We start from the raw sequence: 23416 nt of genomic DNA on the forward strand, positions 1-23416 counted from the left end.
AATGAGCGTAGATCATGCCACTGCGCTCCAGCCTAGGCAACAGAGAAGCAGACTCCATCCCAAAATATTAAATTAAATTTTAAAATTAGCCAGGCAGCCGGGTGCAGTGGCTCACGCCTATAATCCCAGCACTTTGGGAGGCTGAGGCAGGTGGATCACCTGAGGTTGGGAGTTCGAGACCAGCCTGACCAATGTGGAGAAACCCTATCTCTACTAAAAATACAAAATTAGCTGGATGTGGTGGTACATGCCTGTAATCCCAACTACTTGGGAGGCTGAGGCAGGAGAATCACTTGTACCCGGAGGCAGAGGTTGCAGTGAGCCAAGATCGTGCCATTGTACTCTAGCCTGGGCAACAACAGCAAAACTCCATCTCAAAAAAAAAAGGTTATCCAGGCATGGTGGTGAGCGCCTGTAATCCTACCTACTTGGGAGGCTGAGGCAGGAAAATCGCTGGAACCTGGGAGGTGAAGGTTGCAGTGAGCTGATATCACACCATTGCACTCCAGATGACAGCAGAGCAAGACACTCTCTCTCGAAAAAAAAGGTCAGGCATGGTGGCTTATGCCTATAGTCCCAGCACTTTGGGAGGTTGAGGCAGGCAGATCATCTGAGGTTAGGAGTTCGAGACCAGCCTGGCCAACATGGTAAAACCCTGTCTCTACTAAAAAATACAAAAATTAGCCAGGCGTGGTGGCACATGCCTGTTATCCCAGCTACATGGAAAACTGAGGCAGGAGAATCGCTCGAACCAGGGAGACAGAGGTTGAGTGAGCCGAGATCACGCCATTGCACTCCAGCCTGGGTGACAGAGTGAGACTCCATCTCCAAAAAAAAAAAAACATATCTATAATCTTAAATAAAGCATTTCCCTGAGTTCTGTGAGCCACTCTGGTAAACTGCTGGGCCCAAGAAGTGAGTCCTGGGAACGGCCTATTGATAGCCGGGTCAGACAGAAATCGTGGGTGACCTGTGGTAAGCACGTGTGTGTGGTCCAGCGCGTGGTCCGGTGCCTGGAAGGTCCGTGCACCAACGCCGAAGGCTGTAACAGAGAAGCGTTTTAATCATGAAGCCGCCAGAGAAGGACACACCAAGGAAACTTCACCTCCACCTCCCAGAGTAGTTCAGGGTGTTCGAAATACATTTTTGGTGCTGCAAAAGAAATAGCACTCGAACATCAATTCTCTCAGCAAGGCAATTCACTTCCGTAGAAGGGTGAGTCTCGCAGATGGAGCAAGGGCGACAGCACACTTAAACGAGGCAGGGGAAGGGCTCTTATCCCTGACGCTGGTCGCCCCTGCTGCTGTGTCATTCCCCTATTGCTTGGGGAATAGGGGCTTGGGAAGCACAGTCTCAGCTAATTCCAACTGGCTGTTTTAAAGAGAGCAGGGGTACGAGCCTGAGTGGCGGGGTGAGCAGTTTCGGCAGGAAAGACACTTACGGAACAGGTGACTTAAGGTGACTCAGACGGAGCAGGTGACCAGGACGAGTCAGGACGGACCAGGGGTGATTCGGGAAGGAGCAGGTGACCAAGGGTGACTCAGGGCGGAGCAGGTGACCAGGGGTACAGATGTGAACTCCTGATCAGAGCTGGTGGGAAAGGTGTTTACTGAAACAAGGAGCAAGGGCATGAAGAGAATGAGGAAGTCAGACTTTAAAATGAAGAACAGGGAAACGGACATACTGACTCTTTGAAGAGAAACTCAGAACTCAGTGCGTTTAGGAGGTTCGTTTGTTTTTTGAGATGGAATTGTCGTATCGGACTGAGCACAGAAAGTCAACACCAGGACAAAAGTATGCCAAATTGCAGGGTTTATTGCCGGCGACCACGGAGGACTCACGTCTCTCCAACCCGTGGCAGAGAAAGAAGGGTGACAAGGCCTTTTTATACCCGCAAAACCACCTTGGGAGTGGGGGTGAGGAGCGGAGATGGGAATGAAAGCTGTCAATCACCTCCTAGGCTGAGACGAGGGTGAGGGGGCTCTGGACATTCCAAGGGCCAGGGGACTTTTGTCATTCCGATTGCCACTTAAATGGTTTACAGAAGTTAAGATAAACATTAGTTTATACATTATTTGGGCAGGTGTGGGGTCCACAGATTTTTCAGTTGCTTGGCGCCAGGGGGTGCTAACGCTGGTCAGTACTGGTAAACAGAGGCCAGCAATTCTGGCAGTTACAGATAAGAGAAGGTATGCAGCTTTACCTCTCTGCATTCTGCAGAGTAAATTAGCAGTTTACAGAGGCCAAGGCTAGCAGTCATTGTGAGGAGGACGGAAACAGTTTTGTCTCTTTATAAAATGGCATTGTACAGGTTCTAACTCTAGGCCACCTATATCACAGAATTTTGCTCTGTCGCCAGGCTGGAGTGCAGTGGCGCGATCTCGGCTCACTGCAACCTCCGCCTTCCAAGCTGAAGCGATCCTCCTGCCTCAGACTCCAGAGAAGCTGGGACGACAGGCGCCCACCACCGTGCTGGGCTAATTAGGGGCTAGGGATTTCAAGAGCTATGGAGTGGCTGAGGTCTCAGGGTCGCTGATGAGGTGAAGTCTTGGAAGAGGGAGATACATTGACTGCCTTCTCACACTGATTTTGTTCCTCTGTGGGGTCTCCACACTGGTTGGCAGCAGCTGGAATTCAGGATCTGAAAAACTGGTTTTTTTTTGGAGACGGGGTGTCCCTCTGCTGCCCAGGCTGGAGTGCAGCGGTGCAAACACAGCTCACGGCAGCGCTGGCCTACTGGGCAGACATGATCCTCTTACCTCAGAATCCAGAGTAGCTGGGACTTGTGAAAGGAAAATCTTGGGAACCCAAAATTACTAAACCAAAGGGAAGGTGAAGCTGGGACTGCTCAGCACAGACCCGCCTCCCATTCTATTCAAAACCCTTCCTCTGCACCTACTGAGATAGGTGCACATCTGATGGCCTCCTTTGGAAAGGCTTCTCAGAAACTCAAGGGAGGTGTGCACGGTGGCTCACGCCTGCAGCCCTTTGGGCGGCCAAGGCGGGCGGATCACCTGAGGTCTGGAGTTCAAGACCAGCCTGGCCAGCCTGGTGAAATTTTGCCTCTACCAAAAATACAAAATATCAGCTGGGTGCAGTGGCATGCACCTGTAATCCCAGCTGCTCTGGAGGCTGAGGCAGGAGAATCACTTGAACCCAGGAGGTGGAGGTTGCAGTGAGCCGAGATCGCACCACTGCACTCCAGCCTGGGCAACAGAGCAAGACTTTGTCTCAAAAAAAAAAAAAAAAAAAAGGAAACTCAAATGAATGCAACCATTGGTAGACATTTTTTCTCACCTATCTATCCCTGTTTCAGGTTGTCTCACCTTTCTGGATGATACCAATGTACTTTTTTTTTTTTTTTTTTTTTTTTTTTTTTGAGACCGAGTATCACTCTTGTTGCCCAGACTGGAGGGCAATGGCATGATCTCGGCTCACCGCACCCTCTGCCTCCTGGATTCAAGTGATTCTCCTGCCTCAGCCTCCTGAGTAGCTGGGATTAGAGGTGTGTGCCACCACACCCAGCTAATTTTTCTGTTTTTTTGTTTTTGAGACGGAGTTTCGCTCTTGTTACCCAGGCTGGAGTGCAATGGCACGATCTCAGCTCACCGCAACCTCCGCCTCCTGGGTTCAGGCAATTCTCCTGCCTCAGCCTCCCGAGTAGCTGGGATTACAGGCACGCGCCACCCAGCTAATTTTTGTATTTTTAGTAGAGACGGGGTTTCACCATGTTAACCAGGATGGTCTCGATCTCTTGACCTCGTGATCCACTCGCCTCGGCCTCCCACAGTGCTGGGATTACAGGCGCGAGCCACCGCGCCTGGCCTAATTTTTCTGTTTTTAGTAGAGACGGGGTTTCACCATGATGGTCAGGCTGGTCTCAAACTCCTGATCTCATAATCTGCCTTCTTTGTCCCCCAAAGTGCTGGGATTATAGGTGTGAGCCACCACGCCTGGCCAGAGCTGACTTTGGAGCTGGGTTTTGTGCATGCTCCAGGGTAAGGGTCCACCTTGACTCTACTGCAGAGGCCCTTCTTCCTCTGGGGAACTGGGGCCTGGAGCAGCGGCCTCTGCTCTCAGAACCTGGTGTGCAGAGCCTGGCCCCAGCAGGGCCCAGAAAGGGCACCCAGGGGACTGGAGGTCCCACCCCACTGCAGGCGGCTCATCACACTTCCTGCTCCCCTCCCAAGGGAACCAGGCAAGGGTGGCGCGTGCCTGGCACAGTCGGCCACAAGCCTGGTGCAGGATGTCAGTTACCGATTCAAACCCCCCACCCTCTCCAAGCCTCAGCTTCTCCTTTGTACCCAGGGAGATGGACCCAACAAGTGCCCTCTCCTTGAAAACGTGTGCCAGGTGCAGGCTCCAAGAACTCTTCTGGGCTGAAGACGCCCAATTGAGGGGCCTTTTCCCTCCCCCACCGGCTCCATGCCCCTCACCCCCACCTGCCACAGCCTCCCCGCCCACTCCCGGCACCACTCTCCACCAGGCAGGAATTCTCTGAGCCCAAGTCTCAATCCCTCCCACACACAGGGAACCAGGGCCTCCTCTTGCTTCTCCTATTCCACAACCTTCTATGGCTCCCGTGGCCCACAGCATCAGGCCCAGGTCCTCCCCAGCCACACACCACATCCATCCAGTCAGCCTCCCTGCAAGCCCCCCACCTCGCCAGCCCTGCCCTCTCTGTGCCTGAGACTGGAGCAGGTCTGCCCAGGCCATGGCTCTTCCTGGCTTTTCTCTGGCCACGACCTTTACTGGCTGATGCCTCCCCACACAGCCCTGTGCCAGCATCTTTACCAGAAAGATGTCACTGGAAACTTAGCCCGTGCCAGGAAGCCCAATGGCCATATCCCTCCACCAGGTTCACCCAAGGTACTGGTTAAGAATGCAGATTTCAACCGGGCAGGTGGGTGGCTCACGCTGTAATCCCAGCACTTTGGGAGGCCAAGGTGGGTGGATCACTTGAGGTCAGGAATTCAAGACCAGCCTGGGTCTTGAATTTTTTGTATTTTAAATAGAGATGACAAAACCCCATCTCTACTTAAAATACAAAAATTAGCCAGGCATGGTGGCGTGTGCTTGTAACCCCAGCTACTCGGGAGGCTGAGACAGGAGAATCCCTTGAACCCGGGAGGTGGAGATTGCAGTGAGTCGAAATCGTGCCACTGCACTCCAGCTTGGGCTACAGAGTGAGATTCAGGATTTCAGAGCTGGGGGCTGGGAGGACAGGTGTCTAGAGCCCGGGAGGTGTGGCCCAGCCAGGCCCACACTGGTCTCCGTGGGACAGGGCTGTGTGTGGCTCCTGAGGCCTGGAGCCTGAGGGAGGCTGCCCCTGCTTCCCTGGACCCCCATCCTGGAGGTTGTGACTCCTGGGTGGGCAGCTCAGGTAGGAGGCAGCCTGGGCAGGCCCAGGGCTCACAGCCACCCCTCCTGCTGCTGGTCTGTGCCAGGAAGCACCAGCTAGGGACCCCGAAGAAGGCCGTGGGAGGAATGAGTGAGGGGGAGGGAATGAGTGACTGAGGGAGGGAGGGAATGAGTGAGTGAGGAAATGAATGAGGGTGGGAATGAGTGAGGGAATGAATGAGGGAGGGAGGGAATGAGGGAGGGAGGAAGGGAATGAGTGAGGGAATGAATGTATGAGAGAATGAGTGAGTGAGGGAGGGAATGAGAGAGGGAGGAAGGGAATGAGTGAGGGAATGAGAGGGAGGAAGGGAATGAGTGAGGGAATGAATGAGGGAGGGAGGAAATGAATGAGTGAGGGATGGAGGGAATGAATGAGGGAGGGAGGAAATGAGTGAGTGAGGGATGGAGGGAATGAGTAAGGGTGGGAATGAGTGAGGGAATGAATGAATGAGAGAATGAGTGAGGGAGGGAAAGAGTGAGGGATGGAGGGAATGAGTGAGGGATGGAGGGAATGAGGGTGGGAATGAGTGAGGGAATGAATGAGGGAGGGAGGAAATGAATGGGTGAGGGATGGAGGGAATGAGTGAGTGAGGGTGGGAATGAGTGAGGGAATGAATGAATGAGAGAATGAGTGAGGGAGGGAAAGAGTGAGAGATGGAGGGAATGAGTGAGGGAACGAATGAGGGAGAGAGGAAATGAGTGAGGGAGGAAATGAGTGAGGGAGGGAATGAGTGAGGGAGGGAATGAGTGAGGGAGGGAATGAGTGAGGGAGGGAATGGGTGAGGCAGGGAATGAGTGAGGGAGGGAATGAGTGAGGGTGGGAATGAGTGAATGAGGGAGAGAATGAATGAGGGAGGAAATGATTGAGGAAGTGAAGGAATGAGTGAGCGAGTAAAGGAATGAATGAATGAATGAATGAGTCAGTGAGGGAGGGAATGAAAGAATGCGGTCATTCCCCGTGGTCCCCAAGCGCCCGGACACAGTGACCTTGGCAGCGACCCCGCCGTCGGCGAAATGGGGGTGGGCGGGCCAGGAGAGCCCGGGGCCAGCACAGCCGCGCGTTGGCGGAGCGTCCAGCGCGCTCGCGGGGCTGGGGGCCTCCCGACCCGGTCCCCGCGGTTGGCGCGGGGATGGGAGTGGGGGTGGGGCCGGGAAGCGCCCCTCCCCCACGGGCCCGCCCCGCCCCCGCCGCTCGCAGGCCCCGCGCCCCGCCCCCGCCCAGGGTCCGCCCCCAGGTTAGGGAACATCCTCACTTCTCCTCCCGTCGGTCATGCGCGCATTCGGCCTTTTGTACCGGGTCAGCTCATTGGGCGGATGAGAAGATTTCCCCGCCCGCCGCCCCGAACTGGCCAATTGCAAGAGGTTTCACAGGGCGCTAAACTAGCGGGAGCGTCACCGTCCTGCGACGCTTCAGGGTATCCTTAGGCCTCAGTGGTCTTTGCCCCCAGACCCCAGGCCCTGACCCCAAGGAAACCTCCGGGACGTGTGCCTGGAGAGGTGACTTCCGGGTATCCAGGGAGCTTTTGGAGTTCTCGGCCTCCTTTTGCCCCCGCTGCTCGCCGGCGCGTCCTCGGATGGACGCGGGCGCCCCGAAGGGGAGTTTGCAGACGCTCCCTCACATCGGGGACGCGGCTCCTTTAAGGGTGTAGGTGTCCAGGGCGCCGCCTGACTGGAAAGTCGCCCCCCGACCGGGCTCCTGGGGCGGACCCGGGTCGCGGGCGCGCGGTGGCGGGGCCCGGGCGGCGGGGGGCGGGTGGTGGCGCGGGCAGCACTCGGGGCGGGACGGCGGCGGCGGCGCGCGAGGCAGGCTTGCGGAGGGCAGCCCCGCGCCAGGCCCCGCCTCGCGCGCCCCGCCCGCCCCAGGGTCCTCGGAGCTGCTCGGGCTGCGCGCGGAGCGGGCTCCGGAGGGAAGTCCCGAGACAAAGGGAAGCGCCGCCGCCGCCGCCCCGCTCGGTCCTCCGCCTGTCCGCGACGCTCGCCGGGGCCGCGGCCGCCCGAGGTGAGCGCGGGCGGGGGCCGGGCCGGGGCCGCGGGGCGGGGGCGGGCTAAGGCCTCCAGCGCTGTCGGGCCCGGGCCCCCGGCTGCCCCGCGCCCCGCCCCGCCGAGCCCGGGCCCCGCGTCGCGGCCGAGCTTCCCAGAGAGGCCCCGCGCTCGACGCCGGCCCGGCCCGCGGTGCTGGCGTCGCGGGGCTGTAGCCCGAGCGCCCGGTTCGCCGTAGGCCCTCGGGGCCGGGGCTCCCCCACTTCGCCCTCGAGGTGCGCCTGGCGCGGGGCCGGGGCAGCCACCTGCAGCCGGGGCCCCGCGAGGCCGCGCCTTCCTCCTCCGCGGCGAGCGGCTTCCGGGGTCACGGTCGCCCGCGGACGACGAGGATGGGCCTCCGGGGGGAGAGCCGCGGATTGCAACAGCGCTGACTCGCGCGGGTGGGGGCCGGCGGGCGGGCGGGCGGCTCTTCGGGGCCTTCAAACCGAAACGCGTCCAAGTTCTCTCGCGCCGCTGAAGACGCCCCGCCGGCGCCGCTGGTGGGAGTTTGGTCCGGTCTCGGGCCGCTTTGTACCGGTTGAATCGTGGTTGGCTCTGGAAGTTGGGGCCGTAGGAGGCAGGTGCGGGGTGACGCGCTGGGCTTGTGGTCGTGGCCTGCGGTCAGGCGCGAAGCGCAGGACGAAGTGGTTCGGGGTGTGGAGTCGGGAGTCACGTTTAGTTCCTCTGTCCGCGGAGTCTTGGGGGATTTCGTCGGTTTTCTCCCTAGGACTCACCCCACCCGTTTCTTGCTCTTTAAAGAAACGTTGCCTTTGGGTAGAGAACCTAGCGGAGAGAACACAGGAAGGACCCTCAGTTTGCCCTGGGGGCTCACAAAGAGGTCCCTTCCCTAGGCTGTTGGGTGGCTGCAGGTGTCCCGGGGTTTGGGATCTCGCTGCGGAAACAGCCCGGGGGCCTGGGACAGACAGGTCAGGTGCGGCCAGGTGAGCGTGTCCCGACTGCAGGTGCCCGGGTCGTGCAGAAGGGAACATCCTCCCGGGCCTGGGAGAGTGTGCATTTGGGTGCAGGAGGACCTTTGAGGGCTTCAGGTGCGAGCCTGTCGGGGCGCCCACCTGTTCTGGTGATGAGGGCTGCGGAGCTGTGGGCGGCACTGTGGGAGATGGGCGCTTTGCTCACCCTCAGCCAGGAAGTTGCTCTGAAGTGGGTGCAGTCGGCCAGCAGAGCCAGGTGGTGATCGGACATGCTCAAGCTCAGCCCTCTGCGTGTGCCCTGTGGGAGGGCAGGCGGCAGACTTTCGGGCAGCTCCTGGAGTGCCCGGCCCAGAGGTCCCGTTGCTGCCGGTGTCTGGGCCTTGCCTGGCGCTGACAGAAGAGTTGTTTTTGTGTTTGTAGCGTAAAAGTTTCCTGTTTTGAAGCCCTTAGTGACTCCTAGCTGTTCACTAAGTGCCTATCTGTTAGTTGGGGAGGATGGATTCAGTTTTCAGTGGGATTTTTGAATGCTGGGTCTGTGTTGTGATTACATTGTAACAGATGGGCCACTTTCTCCAGTGGGCAGGCCAGCAGGAGGGGGAGCAGGGATCTTGGAGGCCAGGCCTGGCTTCTGCCTAGGATGGGTGGGTGTGCACCTGTGGCTCCCTGCCCTGATGGTAGAGTGTCCTGTACGACCCCCGCCTGGTGCTGAGTGCTTTGGGGCTGGCGGCACAGCGGCAGCAGCCCGGTCTTGGCAGGAGGTTTGGCAGGACCACCCTCATGACTTCTCACACCTGAGGCAACAATAGCTGGGGGCTGAGCACGGCCTCTGGGCGGCCCTGTCCAGTCCTCAGCAGGAAGGCCACCTGTGGCAGAGTCCCAGGCCTGCTGGCCTCTCCATGGCCTGGTCTTGCCTGGCTGTGAGCATCGGTGCCCATGGTCCTTCAGTGACTGGAGCGCTGGTCTGGGGCTTCAGAGGCCCGTCTGATGCCTGGCCCCGCTCAGACCATGGGCACCTGGGAGCTGGCGCCTTCGTGAAACAGCCACTCGCCAGGCTGCTATGCACTGCACAGGGCACAGGTTGCAGCCACTCAGAGACTCCTCCCTGGGGCTGGGGAAGCAAGAGCCCCTGAGTTCTCAGGCCGCCGGTACCAAGGTGGTGCTGGGCTACTCCATGTGGAAGAGCCAATGGAAGGGGAAGGTGGAGAAAACTCCACACCGGCTGGGGTGTGGAGTTTCAGACCCCAGCCAGTGCAGAGAGAACCTTGAAACCGTGGTTGGCGAGCACTCCAGCCTGCTTGGGACCCATACCCTGCCTGCCCCCAGCTCGGCCCAGCTGTGTCCTCCCCCACTTTCTCCCGACTTAGAGGAGGGTGTGGGGAAGGGCAAGCGGTCAGGAGGGCAGGTGGCCTGTGGACCCTCTGCGTCTCAGTGAGGAAGATGTGGGGAAGGACATCCCAGTGGGGCCCAGTCCGTGGCTGCCTCCAGCCCCGGCTGCCTGTCTTGGACTTAGTCGTGGAGCTGGAGGCCAGGGCCCAGTGGCCCCTGTCACTCTCTCCCAGTGCCACCAGCGCCTGCTGACTGGAGGACCCAGGTTCCTCTGCCTGCTTTTTCTCGGACTACCATGAGAACCCGTGTTTGGTGAAAATGAACCAAATCCCCCTGCAGGGCACGCGGCTCTAGCAACCCTGCCCGGCTTCCGGAACCCTGGTGCCCTGGTGACGCTGGACCTGCCTGGGCTTCTTAGATCCCAGCCCCCACACCTCTACTCTGCTGACTCAGGGAAGGTCATCGTGCTGCCCAAAACCTGAGTGCAGGCCTCTCAGAGCCCCGTCCTCAGTGGGGCTGCGGCGCTGTGGCCCTGGTGGAGTGCTGCCCTGGCCCTTCCTGCGGCTGTGAGGTGTGTGAGGTGCGCGGGCCTCCACGGGTCCCACACCATCCAGGTCACCAGGGCCCTTGTGCCCACCTAGGACGGCCCCCCTACAGCGTAGAAGGCCTGGCGGAGTCCTCAGCTCCACAGAGGTGCCCCCCTTTGGTGCTGAAACACCAGAGTTGAGGGCGGCTGCAGCGTCCCTGTGGACTTTGCTAACCAGCACACACTTAGGTTTCGATTCTCCAGCAAGTCGGTAAACAGAGTGCTGTTTCCGTGAGTAAAGGTGGCCACCAGCAGGGTGACCGTCGAGGGTGGCGTTGAGGCTGCGGGCCCCGCCCCCTGGTGTCCTCAGCGCCAGGAACATCTCCCTGGATCTGCAGCCCTCCTGCGGCGACAGTGCGGTCCAGCATGCTCCCACCTAGAGCCATAAGGCAAAGGTGCCCGGCCCCTGAGCTCCCATCCAAATGTGTGCCACTTCGTCTGGCCAGGGATCTGGTCCCCTATGCCGAGCTCTGCTCTGCCCGGCAGGACCCGGCTGTCCCCTGAAGCCACAGGTTTGCGGTAGTGGCTGTGGGGTCTGGGAAGGGTGGCCCTGTGGGGGCTCCTCCCACAGCAAGTCTGAGCCTCTGCCCTCTGGTGCTTCTTCCGTCCTGTCTTCAAGAATAACAGGAGTCCACTGGCCGATGTCTCAGTTCTGAGTGCCCAATACTAAGTCAGGGACCCAGTACCCCACACACACCTGGGGACCCAGCCCTGCCTATTCCCCACCTGGTGGTGTGGTGGGGACCCTGCCATGCCAGCCACCACAGGGTGGCAGCTACCACCTAGTCTCTGAATGTCTGTTTTGTCCCCATGGAGCAGAGGCCACACCATGTGCCACAGATGGGGGCATGGTGGGGGTGGGCACAGGGAAGGGATCTTACCTGCCCCCCACCCCGGCAGGTGATCTGGGAGCCACTCACAAAGCCTCCCCTGGTGGACCCCAGGGTTGGACAGCGGCTTGCAGAAGAGTCCTGCTGAGCTGGGCCAGCAGGTGTTGGAGCAGGTCCACCTGCTGCGCGCCGGTGTGCGCGTGATCGGGCAGCAGGAGCCTGCGTCGCCTCTCCTGATGGCGTGCTCTGCCTCCTGTGTTGCAGGGACTCTGAACATGTCGGGGATCGCCCTCAGCAGACTCGCTCAGGAGAGGAAAGCGTGGAGAAAAGACCACCCGTTTGTAAGGAGAGCTTCATGTCCGTGTGCAGCGCAGTGGGCAGTCTCCCGGGTTGAAACTGTCACGTCCCTGCCGGAAGGGAGCCGGCCACGTGCCTGTGCCCAGCCACTGGGACTCACAGGCGGGTTCTCGGTGATCTTGGTGAAATGATGCCACCGCGCTGATGGGCTTTTGTGATTGTTTTCTCTCAGGGTTTCGTGGCTGTCCCAACAAAAAACCCCGATGGCACGATGAACCTCATGAACTGGGAGTGCGCCATTCCAGGAAAGAAAGGGGTAAGAGGCGCACGCTGCCGGCCTCCGCCTGGCGGGGCCCAGCACCACAGGGAAACCACTCAGATCCCTGCCGTCCGTGACAGCCATCCTTGTCACAGGTCAAATCCCAGCTCTGTCCTGGCCCCTGCCCCATCGGGACGTGAACGCAGAAGGTGGGACTGGCAAGGTTTGACAGCTGTATCCCCTCCCAGGGCAGTTCTGGTTGAGAAGGAAGCAGGCTGGCACCTGGCCGGGCACAAGGCTGAGCTGTGGCAGCAGGGAGGGGCTCTGATGTGTGTTGGGAACGCAGAGCTGCACAGGCGAGGTTGAGAGCAGGTGGAGAGGCAGGAGTCCTTCAGGATTCGGCTGCGTCCTTCAGCGTGTGGCTCAGCTTTCGGGAGCGGGTTTGTAGGGGGAGCCAGCCCTGCGTAAAGCCGCCTCCTGGAGACCCCCCAGGGACCGGCGGCGTCTGCCTGGGCGTCCTGCTTGGGGACCCCTGTGTGTCCCTGGCAGGCAGCACAGCCCATGTGCCTGTCTTCTTTGGCCCGCGCACGTGAAGCGCCTGGCCGGGGACTCCAGGCTGCGGTGCACGTGCAGTTCATGCTTGTTGATTCCGAAGGGAGCGGAGAGACCCCTGAGGTGCTGGTCCTGCCTAAGGCCTCGTTCCCTCCGGCTCTGGCCCCGCTCTGGGTTTCTGTGAAACTCAGAGCAGCTCTGGTCCCCTGAGCTCAGCAGCCCCCAGGACTCTGCCTTGCCCGAGACATAGCGTGGCTTGGGTTCGTCACTTGTCCGAGGCTCTGATGAGGACGTCCTTGCCCCTCACGTTAGGGCGAGGCTGGTGCACAGCGCCAAGGAAGGTGGAAGGTGGTGTGGGGTCGTGGGCGGCAGAGGTGCCTCGTCCAGGCGGGATGGGGGTGGGTGCTTGGGAACACCCCTGGGGTGAGGGCAATGCTGTGCTCTTGGTGCCCTTGTGCCAGCCCCAGTGTGCGGTGCTCTGCCCCCAGCCCGGCCCCCACCTCCCGCCTCCACTCCTTTCCAACTTACTCTGGGCACAGCAGAGGTCCTGACAGCCCTCTTGTTGAGGCTGTTCCAGGCTGCAGGCTGGTTTAGGAGCTACCTCTGTTGGGCCTCTGGCCCCTGGTGTCCTGGGGGCTGTGCCTGAGAAGCAGGCCCCTTCCTCCTGGGCCGCCCTGTGCGGGCGAGCAGCTCATCTCACCACGGTTTATTTCCCATTAGACTCCGTGGGAAGGAGGCTTGTTTAAACTACGGATGCTTTTCAAAGATGACTATCCATCTTCACCACCGAAATGTGAGTACCTCGCCATTCAGTGCCCTGGAAGGCACCCCTGGCTGCGGCCGTGGCGCCCTGGGCTGGGTGGTCTGCGTGGAGCTGGGAGGGAGATCACAGACCGGGAGGTCGCCTTTGATTCTTGATCCCGGCTGGGCTGCAGATTTGAGTCTGTTTCCAGCTCCGGGGCCGGGCGGTGCACACAGTAGGTTTAGTCTTGTCCTGGCTAATGGGCTGGGAAGCTCCAGAGTCTTGTGCACGGAGGGACTGAGAGCCAGGCCGGAGCTCCTGGACTGGGAGTGCCTGGAGCCTCACTGAGGACAGAGGACTTGGTGACCGCACGACCCTGCCCTGGATGGATGGATGTGCAGAGGGACTGCCATGCAGTCTCACCCTCTGAGGAGTTCTGTCGGTCCACCTTCTTACTGCTCCTGCTGTGTGGTCTCTTACGGTCTGTCCCCACCGTGGCTGCGTCTGCAGCCTGAGCAGGTATAGAGCAGGTGACAGCAGAGGAAGCATGGGAAGAAAGGCTGTGGCCAGGCCCCAGATCCTGCCCATAGCTAAGCTGATGACCTCAGCCAGCCAGTGCAGCAAAGCTCAGGAGGGAGGAGAGGGCCGCCGGGTCCCCGCCCTCCCATAGCTGGCAGTCGGCAGGTGGTGTCCAGTGAGTTCCACGCGTCAATGCACCCAGCACCTAGAGAGCGCCTGGCCATGGTGAGGCGACAGTTGAAAAAGCTTTCCCCTGTGATTGTCAGTCGAGGCACACAAGCATTCCACCGTGGCACCCACCCTCCAGAGGAACCTGAGGACGACTCTCGGCACCACCGCGGCCGAGACTGGCTCATTTTGGATTGTCCTTTGCTGTCTGATTTTTTTCGCCATGCCCAGGTATCACTTAAAATGATTTCCTTTTCTTTTCGTTTTTTTTTTTTTTTTAATTTAAAAAAATTTTTTTCAATTTTTATATTTTATAAAGATGGGGTCTCACCATGTTGGTCAGGCTGGTCTTGAACTCCTGACCTCAGGTGATCCGCCTGCCTTGGCCTCTAAAGTGCTCGGATTACAGGCGTGAGCCACCGCTCCTGGCAAAATGATTTATTTTAATTAAGAAAAATCTAAAAATAGCTGTGTTCATTGATTCAACTTTGTATTGGAATTCCAAGCAAACTCAGCTGCAGCAAGGCAAGAAGGCACAGTGGAAGGGGTGGGAGGAAGCCAGGCCCGCAGACGGGCCGTGCGTCCAGGCAGCAGTGCAGGAGGCTGAGGCGGTCACGCTTAGAGCCCCAGCACTTTTGGGGGCCAAGGTGGGCGGATCACCTCAGGTCAAGACCAGCCTGGACAACGTGGTGGAACCCTGTCTCTACTAAAAAAAAAACAAAACAAAAAGACATACAGCAATTAGCAGGTGTGGCGGCCCAGCTACTTGGAAGGCTGAGGCAGGAGAATCCCTTGAACGTGAGAGTGGAGGTTTCAGTGAGCCAAGATCGTGCCACTGCACTCCAGCCTGGGCAACAGAGTGAGACCGACTCAAAAAATAAATAATAGAAATTGAGTTACACAAATCTGCTCTTATGTAATTTCAAACTATGCCGTGTACAGCAGCATGAAATAGGTTGGAATAAATGAAGAAAAGGTTGGTTCAAGGCCTCTGTACTGCAAACTAGAATATTGCAGGGGAAACCAGGGCGGCCTGAGCAGTGGCTGAGCTCTCTGCGTGTGGAGGGGAGACACGTGCAGACGGCCGTTCTCTTCCAGGCCGTCTGCAGGCTCCGTGTGGTGCCCGTCTCGATGGAGACTGCTCCTGTGCCGTACGGCACGGACTGTGTGTGGAGGTGCAAGGGACTTGGATTCTCAGTAGAGGTGGCAAGGGCCAGGCTGAGGCTCGGTGGGTGCACATGCGCCACGCCAGACCTCCCTCAGGACTCGGGGATGGAGACTGCGGGGCTGTGGAGAAGACAGGCAGGCCCAGCGAGGAGGCCAGACACCACGCGTGTGGCGGCACCGGTCTGGAGGGCTGTCCCAGTAGGAGAAACAAGCTCTGCCTCCCTCCTGCCACAGAGAAACAGCTTCCAGGTGGACCATGGCCCTCAAACAACAGCATGGAGAGAGACCCGGGAGGGCGTCTTCCTGAGCTCTGCAGGCAAGGCTCTCTGCACCAGGGCGCTCTGGGAGTGCTGGCTGTGGGACACCGACTAGTTGACTGCATCGACCCAGAACGTCTCTTTATGCTAAAGACAACAGGAGGCACTCCATAGTGTATGTACGTGTCTCAGCCCTGCCCACAGCTCCTAGGAATCACTACGAAGGCAGACAGCCATGAGGTCCAGCGTCTTCCTCACAGGAGAGGCCACTTCCCGGCGACAGACATAGGCCGGGATACCTGGCTTTGCACAGCGTGGAAGCCTCCCCAGAGGGAGCGGCTGTACGGCACAGGAGCTGACAGAGCCGGGGCGCAGGGCCGCGGGAGCCCTCCACCGCCCCTGGAGAGCACGTTCGTTCTGGAGGCTTCCCGTGGAATGCTGCCTGTCACGTCTCTGGAACCTGAGCTCCTGCCTGCTGTAGAGCCTGGCTGTTCCCTCTAGTCAGCCATGATTCACAGAAACGCACACGCGTGTCCACCAAAGGCACAGACGGGTGCCGGTGTCAGGCCCCTTTGCCACAGCCCGGATGTCCTAGGATGACAGGTGGGGAAGAGTGAAGAGGCCACGTGACACCTGGCGGACAGTCCAGGCGGGAGAGCGCTCCTTTTTTGTGCCTTCTGCAAAGCACAGGGGCAGCCAGGCTGGGTGTCATGAGGAAGCAGGAGGCAGCTTCCCCCTTCCGAGGGCTGGCATGCTGGCAGCCAGCACCTGTGTGCCTTTCTGTGGGCAAGCTGTGATTGGCAGAAGAAATGAGATTGAGAAATCAAATCGAATTGAAATCAGGCTCTCAAGTTCGCCAAAAGATTCCCTTAGAAGAGCAAAGAGTTGGGCCAGGTGCAGTGGCTCATGCCTGTAATCCCAGCGCTTTGGGAGGCTGAGGTGGGCGGATCACCTGAGGTCACGACTTCAAGACCAGCCTGACCAACATGGAGACACCCCATCTCTACAAGAATACAGAAATTAGCCGGGCATGGTGGCAGGCACCTGTGATCCCATCTACTCGGGAGGCTCAGGCAGGAAGAATCGCATGAACCCGGAAGGCAGAGGTTGCAGTGAGCCAAGACCGTGCCATTGCATTCCAGCCTGGGCAACTCTCAAAGCCAGAAGTTGAGCCCAGAGCAGGAGAAGAACCCTGTGAGATGTGTCATTTCAGGACCTTCTTTGAATCATTCGCCAGGAAGCGGTCGGGGCTGGAAGGGGCTCCACTCAGCAATCCCCAGGAGGTGCTGTGTAGAACCACAGGAGTGCCCGCCGTGCACCTTACCCAGTGGCTGAAATCCGCCGGCGATGCAGCCTGCGTGAGCAGCCTGGAGGCAGCAGGGCTGAGGACGGACGCCGTGATGCAGTGTTCCACAGCACCATGCTCCTGCGCCAGGGTTCACACTCGGGACCGCCCCGCAGCTGCTGGTGTCGCCTGTGGGCTCCTGCGGTGTGGGATGGTTCACGGTGTGGGGCGGTCTGCGGTGGTGCCCTCGCTGCATTCCCCAAGGAGCGTATACTGTGCTTCTCCATGGTACCTGAAGTCCAGGAAGCTGCCCGCGGATGCTGGCGTTGGGATTGGGGGCAGGCACAGTGGTCAGTAGGAGCGAGTGTTGGGGAGACATGGGTGTTCGTGGACACTGTCTTTTTGGTAATGCCACTAGACTTGCTGCACTGCGTGTCAGTGAATAGCATTGAGAGAAGTGGGAGAAGGCCCTGGCAAAAGATGGCCCCAGACGGGGCTAATGGTGGCAGACTTCTGCTTTTCCCTAAGAAATAACACGGTCCAGAAGCCTGTGTCTTGTGGAAGCAGGGGGTCTGCGTGGAAGCCGCTGACTCTGGAAGGGCCTGGCTATTTCCCTGGACGCCGCCTCCTGTCTCCCCCGAGTCTGGCCCAGCTGGGAAGGACATGGAGCTGCAGGTGAAGCGGCCACCCTGGGGCTGCTGTTCCCCGAGTTCCATCCCGGGAGACACGGCTTTGTCTCTGGCCCGAGGCTGTGTCGCCCAGGCCCTGTTCCTGGGTGCAGAGGTGGATGTTTCTTTCTCTTATTCTCTTATCTCCTCGTCGCCACAGTTCTGTTGTTTTTTTTTTTTTGAAAAGTTCTTGGCCAAATACCTGTCTGGCAACCTGATGCCCCAGTGTGGGGAGGAGGGTGATCTGGACAGTGTCTGCTTCCAAAAAGCGCTTCCTCTCCCTCGTTCTCCAGGTAAATTTGAACCACCGTTATTTCACCCAAATGTGTACCCTTCGGGGACAGTGTGCCTGTCCATCTTAGAGGAGGACAAGGACTGGAGGCCAGCCATCACAATCAAACAGGTACGGGCCTCCTGCACGCCACGGCTGCCTCAGTGTCCCCTGCTGCCATGCGGGTCTGCAGTCGCTCTGGCTGAAGCCCAGTCTCACGGGAGTCTCCCTTTCAGACTGCTCACACTCCTGTCTTGTTTTTGTCTCTGGCACAGATCCTATTAGGAATACAGGAACTTCTAAATGAACCAAATATCCAAGACCCAGCCCAAGCAGAGGCCTACACGATTTACTGGTAGGTAGCACTTCTGGCGCCACCGGCGGGAGCTCCCTGCATCCCCACTGAGGCCACCTGGCTGGAGGGGACCGGACACACAGGCTCACGCTAGAGACAGCCAGGGTCCCCGCCTCCAGGGCGAGGGTCGGGGCGTAACCCCTGTGGGCAGCAGGCACCGTTGTACGCAGGGTCTGCGGTGGGAATGGGCGGCCCTGGAGCCCTGTTCGCAGCGGGAGCAGGCCAGGTGACAGGGGCCATCTGGGACCACAGCCCCAGTGAGTCATGGCTGGCTAGGAGGAAAGGCTCCTGCGTGCGGGCGGCGGAGGAGGCCATGCTGAGGGGCCTGTCCACCAGCACAGCCTCCCACACCGCCCCTGCTGCTTGTCCCGTCCCCAGCACACTTGCCTCCTGTGGGTGAGGCCAGCCCCGCAGGGCTCAGGGATGCCGCCACACAGGCATGCGCTCCACCCTGTCCCTGTGAGGTGCCGCTTCGGCTAGAAGGGTCCCCATGGTCCTGTGGCCACCATCTGCACCAAGGGCCTGGTGTGAGTCAGGATGCAGACGACCGCCACACAGTGCTGGGGATGGCAGGGAGGAGCCTGCCCTGAGCAGAGGCCATGCCCTGCCTGTCCTGTCCCCAGCCCTCGGGCCACCTCTGCAGCTGCTCTGGCTAGGTCTGCAAGGAGGTGGGTTTGGGGCTCTGACTCCCACTGCAGCACTGAGAAACCCAGCCTCATCTCAGCACAGGTCCCCACACCTCTGAGGGGGTCCTGGGGGCCCCAGCAACCAGGTATCCAGAGGGCTTACCCAGCAGCCATCCCGCACATCCCTGCAACCATGGGGTTGGAGGCCCGCTCCTTCCAGGGGTGTCTCCCGGTCAGAACAGGGAGGCCAAGGGGTCCCAGCTGCACTGAGCCCGGCCTGCACAGGTCCTGAGGGAAGGCCCCTGGTTCCGGAGAGACGTGTTTCTCCCTGTTCGCAGGCCCAGCCCCAGTGTCTACAGAGTGCCCTCCCTGGTGGCTGAGGGTGGCAGAGAGGCCCCAGGCAGGGAGCAAGTGTCACAGCACCCACCCCAGCCTCAGCCTGGCTCCCCTGCACACCACACAGCCGCTCCGTAAGCCGTCTTTGCTGGAACTGGCTCGTGGGACATGGCGTGACTTGGGTTTGTGTGCTGGCCTGCTGTGCACTAGGAGTCCGTGAGACGCATTCCCTCGGGCAGGAAGCCACAGTCCTCACGGGTGTCCACATGGCCCTTGAGGCAGAAAATTGGGGGGTTTTTTTATACTGAGTTTTCCTCTTATTGCCCAGGCTGGAGTGCAGTGGTACGATCTCCACTCACTGCAGCCTCCGCGTCCCAGGTTCAAGCCATTCTCCTGCCTCAGCCTCCCGAGTAGCTGGGACTACAGGCACGCTCCACCACACCCAGCTAATTTTTTGTATTTTCAGTAGTGACGGGGTTTCTCCATGTTGGTCCGGCTGGTCTGGAACTCCTCACCTCAGGTGATCCATCTCCTTACCTCCCAAAGTGCTGGGATTATAGGCGTGAGCCACTGTCCCTGGTCAGAAAATGTTTCCTAGGCCAAGTGTGTGGTTCACGCCTGTAATCCCCGCACTTTGGGAGGCCAAGGCAGGTTGATGGCTTAAACCTGGGTATTTAAGACCAGACTGGTCTCCATAGTGAGACCCCATCTCTATAAAAAGTTTAAAATTTTGCCAGGTGTGGTGGCTCACGGCTGTAATCGCAACACTTTGGGAGGCCACCATGGGAGAATTGCCTGAGCCCAGGAGTTGGAGGCCAGCCTGGGCGACATGGGAAGGCCTCCTCTCAGAAACAAACCGAGCTGGGCGTGGTGGTGCTGCACGCCTGTGGTCCCAGCAGTCTGGAAGCTGAGGTGGGAGGATCGCTTGAGCCCGGAGGTTGGCGCTGCAGTGAGCCAGGACCGCGCCACCGCACTCCAGCCTGGGCGACAGAGCGTGACCCTATCTCAAGAAAATGAAAAAGCAAATGTTTTCCTGTCCGGCCCTCGGCTGGTTTGCTGTCGCCAGCACGGTGTGAGCGTGAGCCATGTCTGGCCTGCGCAGCCCTTGCCGATGCCTCCAGAGCTGGGTGGTGGCTCCGGGCTGTGGCATGGGCTGGCGGGGCTGCCATCCCCCTGTGACTCTGCTGGTGTCTCCTGTCAGCCCAGCCTGCTGCGCTGCCCTCTACACTTGTGTTCACATGAACAAGCGTTCTTTCTCCCACAAACACGCATTTGGAAAGCACCCTTTGTGCAGCTCCTGTGCGGGTTTCAGATCCTCTTTCCTGGGCTTCCTGGTGGCCCTGGGCCGTGTTCCTGCCCTGGTAGGTGCCTCTTTGTGTGGGCACTGCCTCTGGGTGCTTCCATGCCCACCCAGCTGAGCTGCTCTGCCCTGGGGCCATCTGGTGGTGTAGGGTGCCGTCCAGGCCCTTGGCCTGCGTGGGAATGGTACCCGCCCTGGGGCCATCCTGGGCTTCTGGCCTTCACTCTGCACCATCCCTGACTCAGCTCAGGGTCTCAGAGCACCTCCAGTCCTGGAGAGACTGCCAGGAGCCACCTCCGTAACTGTTGTGGTGTTCCCATGGTCCTCAAGGTCGAGCTGCCCCCGCAGCCCATCAGCCCCCAGGCAAAACCTTGGCCACCCTCCCACAGACCCGTTTTGCCCAGGCAGTGTGTGTCATTTGCCCTCCTGGGCAGCTTTCCCAGGCCCAGCCCCGGTCCTGTTCCCCAGTGTCCCTGTACCACCCAGCTAGGGTACAGCCCCTTCTGAGCCAGGCCTGCCTTCCCACACCTTTACCCCTGGGCTGAGAGCCTCATGGAAGAGCCCTCCAGAACTTAGTTTCTATTTTTGGGAGTTAACAATGGCAAACAATGAGTGTTTTTAATTTATTAGCACTGTTCCTAGACTTATAAAAAGGGAAGCTGCTGTTGGCTAGTTAGGATCAGATGTGGGCGCTGGTGATGATGGTGCAGGCACCCTGGCAGCGAGAGCCACGTGGGGCCTGTGCCCTCCACTCCGACGCCACATCCGCCCAGCACTGTTCCTCTCCTCCCTGCCCGTCCGACCCCTCACCACAGGCTGGTCTCGGCCTCATCAGAGCCGGCCTGGGCTCCCCGCCACGAAGGCCTCCCTGCCTCTGCACTCCCCCAGGAGGTCCCGTCCTCCGAGCCGGCCCCGGGGCCGCTGCGCTAACTGCCTCCTCTTTTGACCTCCTCAGCCAAAACAGAGTGGAGTATGAGAAGAGGGTCCGAGCACAAGCCAAGAAGTTCGCGCCCTCGTAAGCAGCGGCTGTGGCCTCGCAGAAAGGAAGGGATTGGTGTGGCAGGAACTTGTTTACACTTTTGCAAATCTATCAAGTTCTCCGTACAGTGACTAGTCACCGGGGGGGTTGGGCGGGCGCCATCTTCCATTGCCGCCGCGGGTACGCAGTCTCGATTCGCTCAGTTGCCCGTTTTTCATACAGGGTCTCTTCCTTCAGTCTTTTGTATTTGGATTGTTACGTAAAACTTGCTTTTATTTTAATATTGATGTCAGTATTTGAACTGCTGTAAAATGATAAACTTTTATACTTGGGTGAGTCCCCCAGGAGCGAGCCCTCGCTCTCGGACGCAGGCATGCTTCTCACCGTGCAGAGCTCCACCTCGCCCCGGCTGGCTGTCTGGAAATGCGCCCCCCCGCCGCTCCTCTAGGGCCTGGGCTGTGTTGCCTTCGAGCCTCAGATCCCAGGTCAGCCGCCTCAGTTCTGCGTCACTTCCTTGTGTTTATATGGCGTTTTGTCTGTGTTGCTGTTTAGGGTAAATAAACTGTTTATATAAAGGTTTTGGTTGCATTATCGTCATTGAAAGTGTGAGGAGGTGGCCTCCGAGTGCCCGGCCCTCCCCTCCCGACTGCAGCCCCCCCCAGAGCCAGGACCCGGCTCTCCCGTCGGCTGCCCAGGCTGCGTGGCTCCATCTTGCCCTGGATCTTTGTGACTGTGCTGTGCTGCTGAGGTTTCTGTGCTCCCCACCCCAGAGCTTCTGGCCGGAGAGCACTGGGCAGTTAAGATCTGCACAGGGTGGGATTGGCGTGGAGACCCTGGAAGGTGTGCCCTGGTGCCAGCTGTCTTGGGTGGGGCACAGGGCCAGGGCCAGACCAGGGCTGAGGCTGCATGAGGACTGCTTTCGAGGCAGCCTGCTGGTGGGGCTACCCCTCCTCAGTGGCTGGGTCATGGGCACCACCTCGGGTGTCTGTCCCTCATGCCTCAGGAGGCAGCTCTGCTCCCACCCCAGCAAATGCAGGAGAGCCCACAGCTTGGCCCCTCCGGGGCTTCCCTGACCCTTAGCGACAGGTGGAGGGCCCTGGGCAGCCTGTGCCTGGAATTCTCTGTCCTGATGCCGCCTGAGTGGTCTCTCCCGGGGAGGCTGCGCCCCTCGCAAGCAGCCCTGGCCCTGAGCCCTCTGCAAAGGCTGGGCCAGCCGGGCCTCGTGTGGCTGCCTGAGCCAGGGCTGAGCCATCATAGGAAGTGGCCTGGCTAGGTCGCCACCCAGCAGGAAGGTGCAATGGACAGAGATGGGAAGGCCTGGGGGCTGCGGCCAGCCCCCCCAGGCCCCACCCGGTCTCCCCATCCTATCGGGCTTGGCCCTCCTCAGTCTCATTTTGAGCTCCAGGGCTGGAGCTGGCCCGGGCACTCCCCGGCGGCTGGAGCTGGGTCTCAAGGGGGCGGGTGGGTGCAGAGAGTGCAGGGAGGGCGGCCCAGGGCCTGGGATGGGGAGCTCGGCGCCCTCCGTCTGTGAGGGGCCCCTACCGCCGTGGGCGAGGGCACTCCCAGTCGGCGCTGGCCGCTCTGGTGCAGCGGGTGCCTCGTCTGCTTTCTGGCTTCTGCAGGGCCAGGGCACCGAGCTCTCGGCTGTTTTCGGCCCGTTTATAACGCGTGGGCCTTACCTGGGGAATTGAGCCGCTTTGAATATTTCCAGCCACTCCCAGAATGTCTTATTTTGTATGACTGAACTGCGCTTAGGATTAGTTACACATGTGAACGGTTCATATATATGGAAATTCAATATATTTTCTAGTTAATGTATTCTAAAGTAACGGATGTTTCTCGCCGATTGTAGTGACTTCAGCTAAGGAAATGCTCCTTCTGTCGTCCCACGTCCTCGGCCTCACGAGGACGTGCGTCTTGTAACAGCTCTGAAACGGGGTCGTTTGTTGAATGGAAGGGAAGGTGTGTTCCCGGCATGAGGTGCCTCTGAATGAGTGACAATTGTGGGCAATGGGTTAACCACTGTATCTGAGAATCCACCAATTAAAGCATTTGCAAAGACTGCCGCCTGCTGGGTGTGTCCTTTCCTGACCTGTCCCCAGCTCCCCTGGGCTGCCGCGCCCCCCCAGGGTTCCCTACCGGTCCTGCCTCCAGCCCAGCGTCAGCTCCTTTGGGTGACGGCACCTCTAGCCAAGGTGAGCCCCAGCCTCAGGGTCTCCATACCTACACCTCCCTGGCCTGCTCTGGGGGTCTCCCCCTGGGACCCAGGGCTGCTCTGGCTGCTCCTGGCAGAGGACCTCCTGGAGAGCAGGGACCCCCAGGTGTGCAGAGAGCTCTCCTCACAGGGCTTATCCAGGGCTGGCTGGAGCCCCCAGAGAGGAGGCCGGTGCCCAGGTGCAGGGAGCCCTGTCCACCGTGGACAGGCCAGCCAGGCCTGAGCTGGCGCTGGGGGAGCCCTCCCTTGGCTTTGGGGGTCAGGCTGGCCGCACATGCCCTCCATATCTCAGGTGCCTTGGGACTTGGGTCTGACTGGACTGGAGGAGGT

At 59.6% G+C, this 23416-nt stretch overlaps 1 protein-coding gene across 2 annotated transcripts; it reads left to right on the top strand.

Moving 5' to 3' along the window:
- Positions 1-7263: 7263 nt before the first annotated feature.
- Positions 7264-22932, top strand: UBE2I (ubiquitin conjugating enzyme E2 I). 2 transcript variants are annotated; one of them, XM_009008883.4, is made up of 7 exons: positions 7264-7399; positions 11355-11431; positions 11620-11703; positions 12919-12991; positions 17298-17407; positions 17551-17630; positions 20848-22932. In XM_009008883.4, the coding sequence occupies exons 2-7, from the start codon at positions 11366-11368 to the stop codon at positions 20909-20911; spliced, it is 477 nt and encodes a 158-aa protein (XP_009007131.1). In that variant the 5' UTR covers positions 7264-7399; positions 11355-11365; the 3' UTR covers positions 20912-22932. The 2 variants fall into 2 exon arrangements, with proteins under 2 accessions (XP_009007131.1, XP_035122329.1); XM_035266438.3 differs by lacking the exon at positions 7264-7399 and adding an exon at positions 7730-7996.
- The last annotated feature ends 484 nt before the right edge of the window (positions 22933-23416 follow it).

The sequence above is a fragment of the Callithrix jacchus genome, chromosome 12, assembly GCF_049354715.1.
Source record: "Callithrix jacchus isolate 240 chromosome 12, calJac240_pri, whole genome shotgun sequence".
Taxonomy (NCBI): domain Eukaryota; kingdom Metazoa; phylum Chordata; class Mammalia; order Primates; family Cebidae; genus Callithrix; species Callithrix jacchus.